Here is a 15,811-nt window from a genome sequence, read left to right as displayed (position 1 = left end):
GTAAAGTACAAGATGAACTGAAGCTTTTGTGTGATATAATTAAACAGCTCTTATGGGTCTCTTACTTGGTTGAGCCCGAAAGTAAAGGACTTCCAAAAAAAGAAGATGTCTTCAAAGAAGTCTAGGTTGCCTATTTTGAGGTATTAAAATCTCTCTAACATTAGATCCGTATTAACTAGTCTTCTCCACTCACTAACAATGGGTATTTTAGTGGTTTTCCAATATCTGGGGATCATTTGTTTTGCTGCGTTTATCATGATTTGGAATAGTTGTCTACGTATCTTACACGCTATCTGGGGGACTTTTTGGAGTTGGATTAGTTCTGGGTTCGGGCTCAGTTGTGTAGATAACGCCAAATTAATATCCTTAAAGATCTCAAACCAAAATTCCTTAATAGGTGCATAATCCCACCAGATGTGTTTCATATTTCCCTCTAGATCGCACCCTCTCCAACATGTACCCAAGCTATTTTTATATATATGTTTAAGTCTTGCTGGAGTCATATACCAGCGCATGCAAATTTTAATGTTTGTTTCTTTTGCTCTTGAGGAATGCGCAGACTGTGCTAGCCTTCTAAATCTAGTAAGCCATTCCGTGGGAGGTGTGTTTGATGCCATTTCCTTGTCCCACCCTATCGTGTAAGAAGGTAATTTGGCAAATCTATTTTCTAGCACTAATTTATATAATGTGGAGATTGACCTAAGAGATTTCGAACCATTTGAGCAGGCCTGCTCAAACTGTGTGAGTGGACGTATAAGATCAGCTTTATGTCTGTGTGAAAGAATGAAGTGTCTGGCCTGGTGATAATTAAACCATGAGGTGAAAAATGGGAGAGACAATGAATCAATTTGCTGTTTTGTCTTTAGTTTATTTTTATCTAATAATGTATGGATTTGGATCCAGGTTGAGAATGAGGGGGTCTGTGTTTCTCTCCATTTTAAAACCCGGAGGGAATTCAGGTTTTAATAGTAAATTTGTGAGTGGAGAGTATTTAGTAGAGATTTTTCGATATGATTTAAGAACAAACAGCCAGTCTTTCCCTGTTTCATTAGTAATATATGATTGGGAAACTATTGGGTTTTTCAAAGCTTGAGGGTTCCAACACTTATTGCCTAGGTGATCTGTACCCGCTAGATATGTTTCTATTTGTACCCATCCTTTAGACTTATCTCCCTCATATCCGCACCAGTCTAAAACTCTCTGAAGAGATGTAGCCAACTTATAGGAACTAAGGTGGGGAACACCCAGACCCCCTTGGATTGTGGGTTTATATATTGTGCTTTTATTAATACGCGGAGGTCTGCAGCGCCAAATGTAGTCATTCATTATCTTTTGTAAAATGTCAATCTCCCTAGAAATATTTAAAAGGTGTGTTTCTATCTATCTATCTATCTATCTATCTATCTATCTATCTATCATCTATTGCCAACACATTCGGCATTGCTGTCCATAGGTAAAAAAAGATAAAGTACAATGATGATCCCATATATTTTAAGGAATATTCGATTCAAAATTAAACTTTCATGATTCAGATAGAGCATGCTTCATACAATATCTATCCTTACTTGGCCTCAACAGAGATAATCAGAGAAGAAACTACACAATAATGGAACATTATGTAGCAAAAAAGCATAGAAAAGCCTTGTCTATTCCAGTTGCCAGTCCAGATTGACTCTTCCAAATAAGGCAAGTGATGGGCGGAGTTTGACTACTGAAAAACATTTGTAGAGAACAGAGTGTTAAAGGGACACTGAACCTAATTTTTTTCTTTTGTGATTCAGATAGAGCGTGTAATTTTAAGCAACTTTCTAATTTACTCCTATTATAAATTTTTCTTCGTTCTCTTGATATCTTTATTTGAAAAAGCAAGAATTTAAGAAAAGGAGATGGCCCATTTTTGGTTTAGCACCTGGGTAGAACTTTCTGATTGAAATCTAAATGTAGCCACCAATCAGCAAGCGCTACTTAGGTGCTTAACCAAATATTGACCGGCTCCTAAGCTTACATTCAAATAAAGATACCAAGAGAATGAAGAAAAATTGCATGCTCTATCTGAATCATGATAGTCTAATTTTGACTAGACTATTCCTTTAAGACACAGGACAAAATTTATCAAATCAATACAGGAGGAATTAAGGGCCCTATTCCTGTTGGAATTTACAATCTAGAGGGGTAGGAGGGTGAGAAACAGGAGGTGGGAACTGCAAAGGTGAGAATGATGTTAATGCAGAGTTAGATGAGGACAACTATTAGGCAAGTGGAGTTTATTTGTTACTTAGGGCTTGTTTCCATTGAGGTGGTAAAGTTTGGAAACTGATGATAAAAACATTTATCTCCATTAAAGGACAATCAAGTCCAAAAAAAACTTTAATTTTTCTAATATGGCATGTAATTTTAAACAACTTTCCAATTTACTTTTATCAACAATTTTGCTTTGTTCTCTTGGTATTCTAGTTGAAAGCAAACCTAGGAAGGTGCATATGATAATTTCTAAGCCCTTGAAGACTGCCTCTATTTTATTTACTTTTCAAAGCAGGGGAGAGCAAGCTTATGTAGGCCATAAAGATAGCATTGTGAGCACGCCTGTGGCTAGTGGCAGACACTGCACTAATTGGCTAAAATGCAAGTCAATAGATAATAACTAAAAGCCATGTGATTAGGGGTGGTCAGAAGATGCTTAGGTACAAGTTAGTCACAGAAATAAAAAGTGTATTAATATAACAGTGTTGGTTTTGCAAAACTGGGGAATGGGTAATAAAGGGATTATCTATCTTTTTAAACAACAACAATTCTGGTGTTGACTGTCCCTTTAAAGTCTATGGAGACATTTTAATTTACCACCAGTTTCCAAACTTTACCACCTCAATAGAAACTAGCCCTGTTTCTAGCCCTGCTCTGAGCAGGCGGACAGGTTATGGAGCAGCGGTCTTTGTGACCGCTGCTTCATAACTGCTCGCCAGAAACACGGGGCATCAAGCTCCATTCAGAGCTTGATAAATATGCCCCACAGAATTTATTTTATCCTGCTTTCTTCAAGCCGTCTACATTTCAGGTGACTTCTGCTTTTGAAAGTTTGACTAGACTTCCTATTCGTATTATACATTTACACAGACACAAATATTGTATTTTGCTTGTTAACAAAAATTTGTTTGTCTGCTTTTGCCAATGTGGAACATTTTTAGGGAGCAGAGGAGAAAATGGACAGCAGCTTAAACTAAATAAAGTGCTACTGCTACAATGACTGACTATGCTGTAAAACTGGCTTCAATGTGTTCCTTTAAATTCAAAGTTTTTCTTTCATGATTCAGAAAGAGCATACAGATTTAAACAACTTTCAACTTAGCTTCTATTATCAAATTATCTTCATTCTCTTGGTTTCCTTTGCTGTAGAAGCAATGCACTACTGGGAGCAAGCTGAACACATCTGGTGAGACAGCGACAAGAAACAACAAAATGTACAGCCACTTCTGCTGCTGCTTCTGAGCCTACCTAGGTATCCTTTAAAAAGAATACCAAGATAACAATAGATCATTTTAAACAACTTTACTTTGATTATTTTCCATCTGAATCATGACAATATAATTTGACTTAAAGGGACAGTCTACACCAGAATTGTTATTGTTTTAAAAGATAGATAATCCCTTTATTACCAATTTCCCAGTTTTGCATAACTAACACAGTTATAATAATATACTTTTAACCTCTGTGATTATGTTGTATCTAAGCCTCTGCAAACTGCCCCTTTTTTCAGTTCTTTTGACAGACTTGCAGTCTAGCCAATCAGTGCCTGCTCCCAGGTAACTTCTCGTGCACAAGCACAGTGTTATCTATATGAAATACGTGAACTAACACCCTCTAGTGGTGAAAAACTGTTAAAATGCAATCTGAAAGAGGTGGGCTTCAAGGTCTAAGAAATTAGCATATGAACCTCCTAGGTTAAGCTTTCAATTAAGAATACCAAGAGAACAAAGCAAAATTGGTGATAAAAGTAAATTGGAAAATTGTTTAAAATTGCATGCTCTATCTGAATCATGAAAGTTTATTTTGGCCTAGACTGTCCCTTTAATTGTTTTTTTAAGTAAATGGTCCTTTAAAAACACTTAAATTAATAACAAAAAAAACAACAAAAAACGAAATATTTGAGACAGGGAAAACAGAGGGTTCAGGCATGTTTATTATCCAGTATGCACTGTAAACGCCTTCCACCTCCCCTTTTCTATTTTCCCAATTATTAAAAAAAAAAAATTAATTATTATTGTTCAGCAAGAAAAAATAAAATAGGAGACAATGTTCCATTAGAAAAATCCCCTAACATTCATTTCACATAAAGAGGGTATTGAGCAAGAAACATTTAGGGAAATGAATGTTAAAACAATGTAAACAGTGACATCTCCAGAAAATAGTTAGAAGTGGAGCATTTTCCAGAGGCCAACTGTTGTTGTGGGTACGGTCATGATGGGAGGGGGCAGGCAGGGCAGGGTGGTCCACGGGCAGCGTCAGACAGTACGTGGGCAGGGTTGAGACGTACTGTTGGATTGGCCAGCATAGTGCTGGGGAAGCATGGGCAGAGTGGAGTGGGAAAACAAGGGCCAATCACAAATGGGGGTACAGGGGGGCTACTGTCCCCCCGTCCTATCTCCCTAGGTGACACCATTGTATGTTAATACATTAAAGTTTTGTCAACATTAAAATTGGTTTACATTATACTTTTTCTACCTGAACCAAATTCATTAATGCATCTCGGAAATGTCCTGAGGTCTCAGAATAAATGTCTTGATCAAGGTTGTTGCCATATTCTAAAAAGAAACAATGAGTTATTATTTTGAAAGGAAATCACTAGTATTTTATTGACAGTCTTTCATTGCATTTCAATATTCATTCTAATGAATTTGATTGTGAAAACAATGTTTTAATATGAAAAAACCCACACTAGAATTATGATTATGAGTTTAAAAAATGCGTTAACCTTTCAGTTACAGAGCAAGCTGAAAAAATTATGAAGCAATACACCTCAGCATTAGGGATGGGCGAATGTTTCGCAACATTCGAAAAACGGCACGAATTTTAACACATTCGTTCGTTCGAATCGAATTTCGAATGTTTACATAACATTCTAACATTCGATTTTCGAATGTTCGGTTTCGAATTTTACGATTACATTCGAAAATATTCTTTTCGAAAAATTCGAATTTAGATTGTAATAGTATTTCTAATGATTTTTCTCTAAATGTAATATTCGAATTATGCAATATTCGAATTCGAAAAATTTGAATTTAGATTGTAATAGTATTTCTAATGCTTTTTCTTTAAATGTAATATTCGAATTATGCAATACGTGTATTCGAATTCGAAAAATTCGAATTTAGATTGCAATAGTATTTCTAATGCTTTTTCTTTAAATGTAATATTCGAATTATGCAATATTCGAATTCAAAAAATTCGAATTTAGATTGTAATAGTATTTCTAATGCTTTTTCTTTAAATTTAATATTCGAATTATGCAATACGTATATTCGAATTCGAAAAATTCGAATTTAGATTGTAATAGTATTTCTAATGCTTTTTCTTTAAATGTAATATTTGAATTGTGCAATATTCGAATTCGAAAAATTCGAATTTAGATTGTAATAGTATTTCTAATGCTTTTTCTTTAAATGTAATAGTCGAATTATGCAATATTCGAATTCGAAAAATTCGAATTTATATTTGAATTCGAAAAATTCGAATTTATATGTTTGTAATAGTATTTCTATTATGTATCAATTTACTAGATTCCCGCCCTACCGCAAGAACTATTGAACGTCTGAATAGTATTTGTTAAATAGAATGTTAAATTCGAAATTTCGAATGTGGACATTCGATATAATTATAAACATTCAAATTCGAAAGTGACATTCGAAAACTGTAAATAACATTTGATTTTCAAATTTTTAAGAATATTCGTTCTTATCGACATTCGGATTTAGAATTCGAATTTCGGTAATAACATTCGTTCTACATTCGAAATTCGAAAATTTACACATTCGCCCATCCCTACTCAGCATCATATTGGTTTATATACAGTATCTGAGATATAACAACTGTACTTACATTTTTTGTACAACCCCTTGAAATAGGCTTTCCAAAATGAAAAATAAAAGATTAGACAAGTCTGACTTTAGTGAACGAGACAGTTACCCATTTGAAATGCTTCTTTCATTTGAAATATGTCTCCAGGTGTTCTTGAAGCTAAAATATCAATGAGACAATTTTCATCTGTGCCAACACCCTGCAACATAGACACAATAAAGATAAATGTTTTAAATAAGAGTATCTACATACAATGCAAATATATATATATATATATATATATATATATATATATATATATATATATATATATATATATATATATATATAATATAAAGTTCATATTGTCAAACCTATCTTCCTTTGGTTGAGTTTTGTTTTAGATATTAAATCATTTTTAGAAGATTGCATAAGGTCTTTGAAATATTCTCCTTTTAAATAAAATATTATGGGCATTTCAAAGAAACAAAACGAACAACTAACCAAGTCAATAAATATTAACTATTTAAGAAAACTAAACTCATATAGTTTAGTTCTCTATCAATCTCAAAATGTGGAGACCTTCCTGCTATATGTGTTCAATTTTAATGAAAACTGGAAAATTCTTCACTCCCTCAGATAAAGTATTTATAAAAGAAAACACTTCCTTACCCAGAGGCCCTATGCAATAAGCTATTCTGGGGTCCCTATTCCAGTAAAAACACTTTGCCAGAACACCTTAAAGGGACATAAAACACATTTGGGATAGAGACAAAATATAATAATATGTACTTTAATTACTTTACCTTCAAATTTATACTGCATTGCCTCGTCATTAAAACTTTCTTTTAAGTGTCTGAATTGTACAGATCTAACTCCCCCAACACAATTCCATTTATGGCTGTGTATATATCCACCATTGATATGGTAGAATGCAAGACTTTAACAGTCATTATCTACTACAGCATGCCTATAAGCAAATAGACTGCTATGAACTCAGTTAAAATACAATGCCTGTGTTTCTGATGTTTAACACTGATAAAGGGGGGATCGGTCTACTTCAGAAAGCACAGCTATGTAAGTAATTTTGCTTATTTTTGAAAATTATTTTAAAATACTGGCCAGCAATTTTTTAATTTTTTTTTTAATGCAAACTATGTTTTACTTAATTAGCCCTTTTAGAATATGCACAGATCTCAACATGTTTTATGGCACTTTAAAGACAACAGTGTTGCACTGACTGTGCAATTAAGGGATATTTTTGTTAGCAAAATAAGGCAAAACATTTGTAATATTATCTCTTTGGTTCTTGCCCATGATAGAGAACAAAATGACATTGTCTAGTGATTTAAACAATTAGGTACGTTTATTTTAGATTTTTTTATGAGGCCCCTCTATATTATAGGTACATAAGCAGGTAATTTGGTTGCCATGTATTTAATATGGATTTCGAGGTGAGGAGCACAGAGTTTCAGTTTAGTTCATTTTCATTAACTGAGTACTTAAAGGGTCATTAAATACTGTAGAAGGGCTTTATCAACAAATACATAAAATGCAAAAGCATAAAGCCTGAATTACAAATGAGCAGTAGATTTTTTCTGACAAATTTCAAAGTTAGTTGAATTTTCCTTCTCCTTGCATCATGTGACGACATCAGCCAATCACAAAAATGTATGTGTGTATATATATATATATATATATATATATATTGTGCATTCTTGCACATGCTCAGTAGGAGGTGGTGCCTCAGAAAGTGTACATATAAAAACATTGTGCACATTCTGGTATTGGAAGTGAACTGGTTGTTTACGATTATGTGCTCTATCTGAATCATAAGAGTTTAATGTTATGTTATCAAATTTGCTTCATTCGCTTGGTATCCTTTGTTGAAGGAGCAGCAAGGCACTAGGAGCTAGTTGAACACATAAAGGGCAAGATTATGAGTGGAGCAATACTTTGCATTCTCACAAGTGTGTTAACTTCGCTAGAAGAAAGCTTTTGCACCCATCGGGTAGCACGCATATTACAACTTGAAAGTAAAACATTTTGTATAAGCGCAAACACGCAAAAAGACGAACTTCGATTATAGCAACTGCATTACCGTATTCCCCCACAGACTTCAATGGAGCATGCAAGTTAGAAAAAATACATAACACCCTTACTCACGTGCAAACACAATAGCGTTTTCTCAAGTGCGCTAACCCAACATGAAATATTAATATTACACATTCCAATATTCTTCACATAGCAGAGTATGTTCTATTTATTCATAAATGCATAATATATATATATATATATATATATATATATATATATATACACATATAGAGAGAAGCACACTCACAGGAATGAACAGCCAGCTCAGTACCATTGTTAGCCTGTTCTATGGCAATTTACCACCTAGGTGCAGCTTCTTTTTAGCCCAGTAATGCTTTTCACAAAGTAGAACTTTCCTGTAGTATATCAGACTCATCCTGCCTATTACGGTCAGTCCAGTGCCGAAATACCAGGCAATTCCTCGCTGAACAAGGAACACAGCAACCCCAGACAATCGTTTCGACTTTCATTTGGCATAGTCAGTGAGGTGTAGCCATATTCCTCTAAGCACCCTGAGCAAGGAATCCCTGTCTGTTTGCCCCTTTTTCCCTTAGGGAGAAAAAATACATATAAGTAGAAGCACACTCACAGGAGGGTTTTGCCGTTTCCCTTATTCAGAGAGGGATTGCCTGGTATTTCGGGGCTGGACTGTACTGTTAAGTCAGGATAAGATTGATATGCTACAGGAAAGTTTTTCTATGTGAAAGGCACATGTTGAGCAAAAAGAGGCTGCTTCTTGGGTGTTAACTAGCCATAGAACTGCTATTGTTCGTTCCCAGGTTGAGCGCTTCTCTCTTTTAATTTATATATATCTATCTAGAATAAAGGTCCATAGAATGCACTCACAGTGAAACAAAAAGTGTTTTATTAGAGAGTATATATCTATATATGATGGTTTTTTGGTAAATATATACTGATATATATTGGAATATCTATATATAAAGGATTAGAACATATCCCCCTATGTGAAGAACATTGTAATTTGACATATTTATATTTAATACATAGTTAAACACTTTATTAAATATGAATATTACATAAATATGATTTTACATGTTTTTTCATCTACTTGACTGCAAAGGGCTCCAATGTACTATATATATATATATATATATATATATATATATATATATATATATATATATATATATATATAGAGAGAGAGAGAGAGAGAGAGAGAGAGAGAGAGAGACATCAAAGATCGGTAAAGCACTCCAGGTATCCCTTTTGTAATATCTCAATGCCCAGGGTGCTCAGTAATTATGTATATATTCATCAAGAAGAGAGCGGCACTCACTGGGTCTTATCCATAGCAGTTTAATACATATGTATTAAACTGCTATGGATAAGACCCAGTGAGTGCCGCTCTCTTCTTGATGAATATATATATATATATATATATATATATATATATATACTTTGATTGGAGTAGCCGTGTTAGTCCAGAGATTTAGATATCAAAATAACAAGAGTATTGCATTGAGCAATGATACTTTCTTTATTGGACTAACTATACATTTATAAGATGACAAGCTTTCGGAAGAGTTCCTTCCTTTATCAAGTCTGAAGCAATACTGACCTATTCAATGGAATTTACAGATTTATTATATCTTAAAACACAGAATAGCTAAGAAGACAGAAAGTGCAGGGAGAGTAGGAGGTGTCGTAAAAATCATGAGGGGGGCTAAGGGTAACAGGCATACAGTGTCCAGTGTAGGAGAACAGACAGGGGAAATATATAGCTATACATAGAGCATATACTGACATAGAGTTATATATCAACATTGAATCAATATCTATAAAGATGTGAAATTGTATATACAGGGGGAATACAAAAGTTAAAAAAAAGACAAAAGTGTGGACATAGGCTTACCTGTGTACCTATGTATAAAGAATGTGGAATATACAATGTAATTGACTAAATGACTTCAAAAACACCTTTGAAAGAAAAACCTTTGAAATGAAAATGATAATGCACTTCAACTTGTTTAATTCTGGACTATATGTGGACTCTGGATTCTTAACACATTATCAAAAATTTTTGTAATGTACTTTCATTTAGTCAATTACATTGTATATTCCACATTCTTTATACATAGGTACACAGGTAAGCCTATGTCCACACTTTTGTCTTTTTTTAACTTTTGTATTCCCCCTGTATATACAATTTCACATCTTTATAGATATTGATTCAATGTTGATATATAACTTTATGTCAGTTTAAGCTCTATGTATAGCTATATATTTCCCCTGTCTGTCCTATACTGGACACTGTCTGCCTGTTACCCTTAGCCCCCCTCATGATTTTTACGACACCTCCTCCTCTCCGTGCACTTTCTGTCTTCTTAGCTATTCTGTGTTTTAAGATATAATCTGTAAATTCCATTGAATAGGTCAGTATTGCTTCAGACTTGATAAAGGAAGGAACTCTTCCGAAAGCTTGTCAACTTATAAATGTATAGTTAGTCCAATAAAAAAATATCATTGCTCAATGCAATACTCTTGTTATTTTGATATATTTATATATATTTATTTAATGTTTTATATTTAATATTCAATAATCCCTAGAGTTTAAGGTACAACTTGTTTGTATACCAGTGCTTATTTTAATGTTTCTCCCATTCACTCATTATCCACCCCCACTACTAACAAGGGTATGTATCATGATTGCTACAAGAATAGGATATCTCTTGTTAAGTGTATAAACTATATGGTCTTATATATATAGTACTAGCAATGTCTATCTGTGAAAACTGTCAAAATGCACTGAGATAAGAGGTGGTCTTCAAGGGCTTAGAAATTAGCTTATGAGCCTACCTACGTGTAGCTTTTAACAAAGAATACCAAGAGAACAAAGCAATTTGATGATAAAAGTAAATTGGATTTTTTTTTTATTGCATGCCCTATCTAAATCATGAAAGTTAAATTTTGTCTAGACAGTTTCTTCAGTTACTGAACATCCCTTCACTAGCTTTTCTGATTTAAATAGAAATGTCTGTTTAGCTACATGTTTCTGAACCTGGTGCTTCTAAATCCTCTGAGGGTGAGGTGTTTTCAGATTATCAGAGTCATCCTCTTTTCTGTTTAAGCTTGCGCATATTCATTCTCTTTTACGAGAACTGTTATGTACCTTAGGGGTTCAGGATACGAAAGTTTCTGAGGATAAGCCCGTTAAGCAATTGGATTTGATATTTAAACTTGCTGCTATATCTCCTGAGTTCAGTTCTCTGGTTCTAAATGCTATCTCTGAATTTATTTCAAAGGGGTGTTCTAAGCCAGGTATGCCTTTTAATCTTGCATTAAAATTTAAGAAGATGTATCCTTTGCCTGCTTCTAATCACTGTGTATATAGACAATGGCGAAATATATGCACTAAACAAACAAAATTGGCCAAGGCCCAATATTTCTGTGAAAATCTGAACAATAACATATCAAACCCTAGAAAGTTTTGGAATACATAAATAATTTACAAACTCCACCAATCTACTCCCAACCCTCCACTGTCAATGTGGACAAACAAACCCTGCAACTTCCCTTAGATGTAGCAAATGCCTTTAACAAATATTTTGTCGGATGCTCCACCACCCTGATTGACAAACTAATAAATGGCATGCATCCTGAAGCTACAAATGTGGATCAGGCCCCACTAAATCAGCAAAGCCCCAATATAGAGAAGTTCAATTTTAGACCTGTACCCATCAATGTTATTAAGAAACACCTTAATAACCTAAAAATGAAAAACCAGTCTGGACCTGATCAAATCCCAGCAATGCTGTTGAAGCTTAGTGCGCCAGCAATTGCTAAACCTGTCACAACCCTAATTAATGAATCCTTGGTGTCTGGATACATTCCCAAACTCTGGAAGACTGCAAGAGTAGTGCCTATCCATAAAAGTGGGGAGATAACCTTGGTTTCTAACTATCGCCCAATATAATTGCTACCAGTATTTTCAAAAATCTTAGAAACATGCGTCCATATGCAATTATGTGAATATTACCAACAATCTAACTATCTGACCCCTGATTAATCAGGTTTTCGTACAAATCACTCCACTACAACTGCCCTCCTAAAAGTTTGCAACGACATACAAACTGGAATGGAACAAGGAGACCTAACTGGAGCTATTTTCCTTTGACACAGTAGACCACGACACAGTAGACCACGACATACTATTGCTCAAACTAAAAAACTCAGGTATTGGTGATCGTCCGCTAACCTGGTTTGGATCATATGTATCGGATCGATCACAATATGTCTCCATTTCTGACTTTGACTCCCTCCCTCTCCCAGTCACGTATGGTGTTCCCCAAGGTTCCATTCTCGGCCCCCTGCTATTCACATTATTTATAAATGATCTGCCTAATGTCTGCAAATCCTCAACTGTACACATGTATGCAGATGACACGGTAATCTATGCAAACAATTCCGATCTACCGCAGCTTGAAGCAGTGCTCCAAGACCAGTTCACAGAGGTAGAAAAGTGGATCTCAAAAAACAAACTCTTCCTAAACACTGACAAAACTGTCACAATGATCTTTGGAACGGGACCTAAACTACACAAACTACAAAATTCCCATCTATGCATCAAAACAAAATCAAATTACACACTGACCGCAGTCCACTCTTTTAAATACTTGGGTATGTTGTTAGACCCCAATCTATCTTTTGGCCTCCATATAGAAAAACTGGCATCTAAACTTTATCCAAAAATAGGTGCCCTGTACAGAAACAAATCCTTCCTCAGCCCTACTGTAAAGGAAAAGATTGTACAGCAAATGCTGATGCCTATCTTGGATTACGGGGACGTAGTATATGCACCTGCACCGCAAACTCACCTTAATAAACTTAATACATTGTATAACTCATTCTGCTGCTTTGTGCTACAATGTAACTACAGGACCCAGCATTGTGACATGCTAAAAGAACTAAACTGGCTGTCGCTGGAATCCAGACGCACCCTCCATCTTTCCTGCCTTGTGTTTAAAAGCTTTTCTGGGAAGCTCCCACCATACCTGAGCAGACTGCTCTCACCGGTTATTCCCACTTCCTATAACCTCCGATCCAGTACCAGCACATTATTTAGCGTGCCTCAACACAAAAAGAAAGCAGCTCGATCCTCCTTTTCCTACAGAGCACCACAATTATGGAACGACCTCCCGCACACTTTCAAACCTTCCCCATGCCTAATATCCTTTAAGAGATCCCTCTCTACATATCTCAAAACAGAATGCACCTGTCATTGTTGATTATATATTTCCTACCTGTTCTATGTTAAATTTTTGTGCATATATCGTGTATTATTATTGTTTTTTATTTTTTTGTACCCATTGTATCAATGCAATATTTTGTGTACCCAGGACATACTGGAAAACGAGAGAAATCTCAATGTATCTTTCCTGGTAAAATATTTTATAAATAAATAAATAATATAGAGATTTGGGAAACTATCCCTTAATTAGATGACACTATTTCTTTTCTGGCTATCCTAGATGAGGATAGTACCTCTTTTAAAGACCTTATGGATAGAAGGTTAAGATCTTTCCATAGAAAGGCTTTTTAGAAATCAAGTTATCTGTGTAGTCCTGCAAATAGTATTGTTTGTGTTGCTGCAACTTCTACTCTTTGGTGTGAAGGTTTGTCTAAACAGTTTTCAGAGGAGACTGCTGGTGAAGAGTTTTTAAATCAGTTAAAACTCATTAACACAGCTAATGTTTTCATTTGTGATGCTGTTGTAGACATTATTAAACTCAATGCCAAGAATATGGAATTTGTAGTTCTGGTTATGATATAAAACATGGTCAGCTTGATATGGTTTCTAAGTCTAGGCTTTTGTCCCTACCTTTTCAGGGGAAATTGTTGTTTGGGCCTGGTTTAGATGCTATTATTTCTACTGTGACGGGACGTAAGAGAGCTTTTCTTCCTGGGCAAAGCCAGGGCTTCTAATAATTGTTGTACCTTTCAGGGGGCCTAGTTTCAGCCTGGTTCTAAATATAGTGTTCCGGGGATACAGAATTTGTTTCAAATTGATGCCTCCCAGAGGGAAGGTTGATGCCTCCCATGGGAAGGTTTCTTCTGTCTCATGTTCCAAAGAATCCTGTGAAGGCAAGAACCATCTTTCAATCAGTCATCAATATAGAGCACTGGTTTTCAAACCTGTACTCAGACCTCCCAAACAGGCCATATTTTGAATATATCTGAACTAGAGCACAGCTAAAATAATCAGCTGATTAGTAAACATGGTTATTTTACCTGCTCTCACCCAAGATGATACTGAAAACCTGTCCTGATAAGGAGGCCTGAGGACAGTTTTTAAAACCAGTGGTCTAGAGTTTATGGGTGTAATAGTCCCAGTTCTGAGGTCAGAACAGGGTCAGGGTTTTATACCAACCTCTTTATTGTTCCAAATAGTAGAGATATTACAGGCCTGTTCTGGATTTAAAGTTTCTCAAGGTTTCTTTATTCAAGATGAAAACAATTCACACTACTCTTCCATTTGTTAAGCAATGAAAGTGTATGTCCACAATAGATATGAAGGATGCGTATCTTCAAATCTCTATTCACATTGATCATTATCTATTCTAAGATTTGCATTCCTGGACAAGCATTTTTAGTCTATTGCTCTTACATTTGGTCTGGATATCACTCCCAGGGTTTTTTAAATGATTCTGGGGACTCCATTCTCAAGTATAAGAGGTGAACGCCAAAGGGGGTCACGCAACGATTGAAGGAAGCCAGATTTGTCATCACTGTGCTAACTACAGCAGGAGCCGTGGACGGAGGATCGCCGGTCTGATTTCCATAAAGAAAAGGTAAGTATTTAAAAAAAGAAGCTTCAATGTAAAGTTAAATCAATTAAAGTGCCCCTGTTTTTAAGAGTATTTAGATACTGGGCACTTATTCGTTAAACTTTACATTCACTTTAACTCTCACGTGCTTTCCTCTGCTAGAATTATGTATGTTTGTGTATTTATGTTTTTGCTTAACATTTTCTAAGAAAGGGGCGTGGTTTTTAAACACATCCTGTTCACAGAAGTCTGGCTGGACAGTTTATCCCTCATTACAGTGCGGCTGAGCTGTTTATATTGTGCAAGTATTCTTTTGTATTTTAATTGTGCAATTATGCTTTGTATTTTGTATGTGGATACGTTGTACTGTATATGAATTGAATTGAATATAAAGCACATTGTTTACACCTTACAACTACAAGTAAGCACTGTTAATTTGTTGCTTGTTTTTCAAATAACATTTTCACTTTTAATTGAATTGCAATATTTACCTTCATAGCATGCCAAAGTTCATGGGCATCATACAATGGTGGAGGATACATCAAGCCAACCATAACTTCTTTGAAATGACCGTCAAGATTTTCTTTTAAGTCCCCAAGCAAATCCTTTAATGCAGGATAGAAGAAATGAATTAATGAAGAAATTAATACAATCTTTATCAGTGTTCCCTTTTGTGACATAATGCTAAAGCAATTTTGGCTGGGACATTGTAAGAATGTGTTGAAATAAAATGTGATAAGTGACATGTATATCAGTTTTCATTTTGTTTAAACATGCTTCTGTGATAAAAAATAAACAGCAATTAATGGAGCCATTTACTTTTGCATATATCGGACCCTTTTAAAATACAGAAATGTATGTGTGTGCAGCATTAATTTGAT

General features: G+C 35.0%; 1 protein-coding gene across 1 annotated transcript in view; it reads right to left on the bottom strand.

Annotated features, from left to right (window-relative positions):
* ANXA10 (annexin A10) overlaps positions 1-15,811 on the bottom strand; it is a 157,961-nt gene that overhangs the window by 79,390 nt on the left and 62,760 nt on the right. The window contains exons 4-6 of the mRNA XM_053700841.1: positions 15,422-15,535; positions 6,178-6,268; positions 4,717-4,796 (exon numbers count right to left, since the gene is read on the bottom strand). Coding sequence (XP_053556816.1) covers positions 4,717-4,796; positions 6,178-6,268; positions 15,422-15,535 — 285 coding nt within the window. The remainder of the gene's footprint in view (positions 1-4,716; positions 4,797-6,177; positions 6,269-15,421; positions 15,536-15,811) is intronic.

This window comes from Bombina bombina, chromosome 2 (assembly GCF_027579735.1).
Source record: "Bombina bombina isolate aBomBom1 chromosome 2, aBomBom1.pri, whole genome shotgun sequence".
In the NCBI taxonomy this organism is placed as follows: Eukaryota; Metazoa; Chordata; class Amphibia; order Anura; family Bombinatoridae; genus Bombina; species Bombina bombina.
This window is presented reverse-complemented; position numbering and strand designations above follow the sequence as displayed.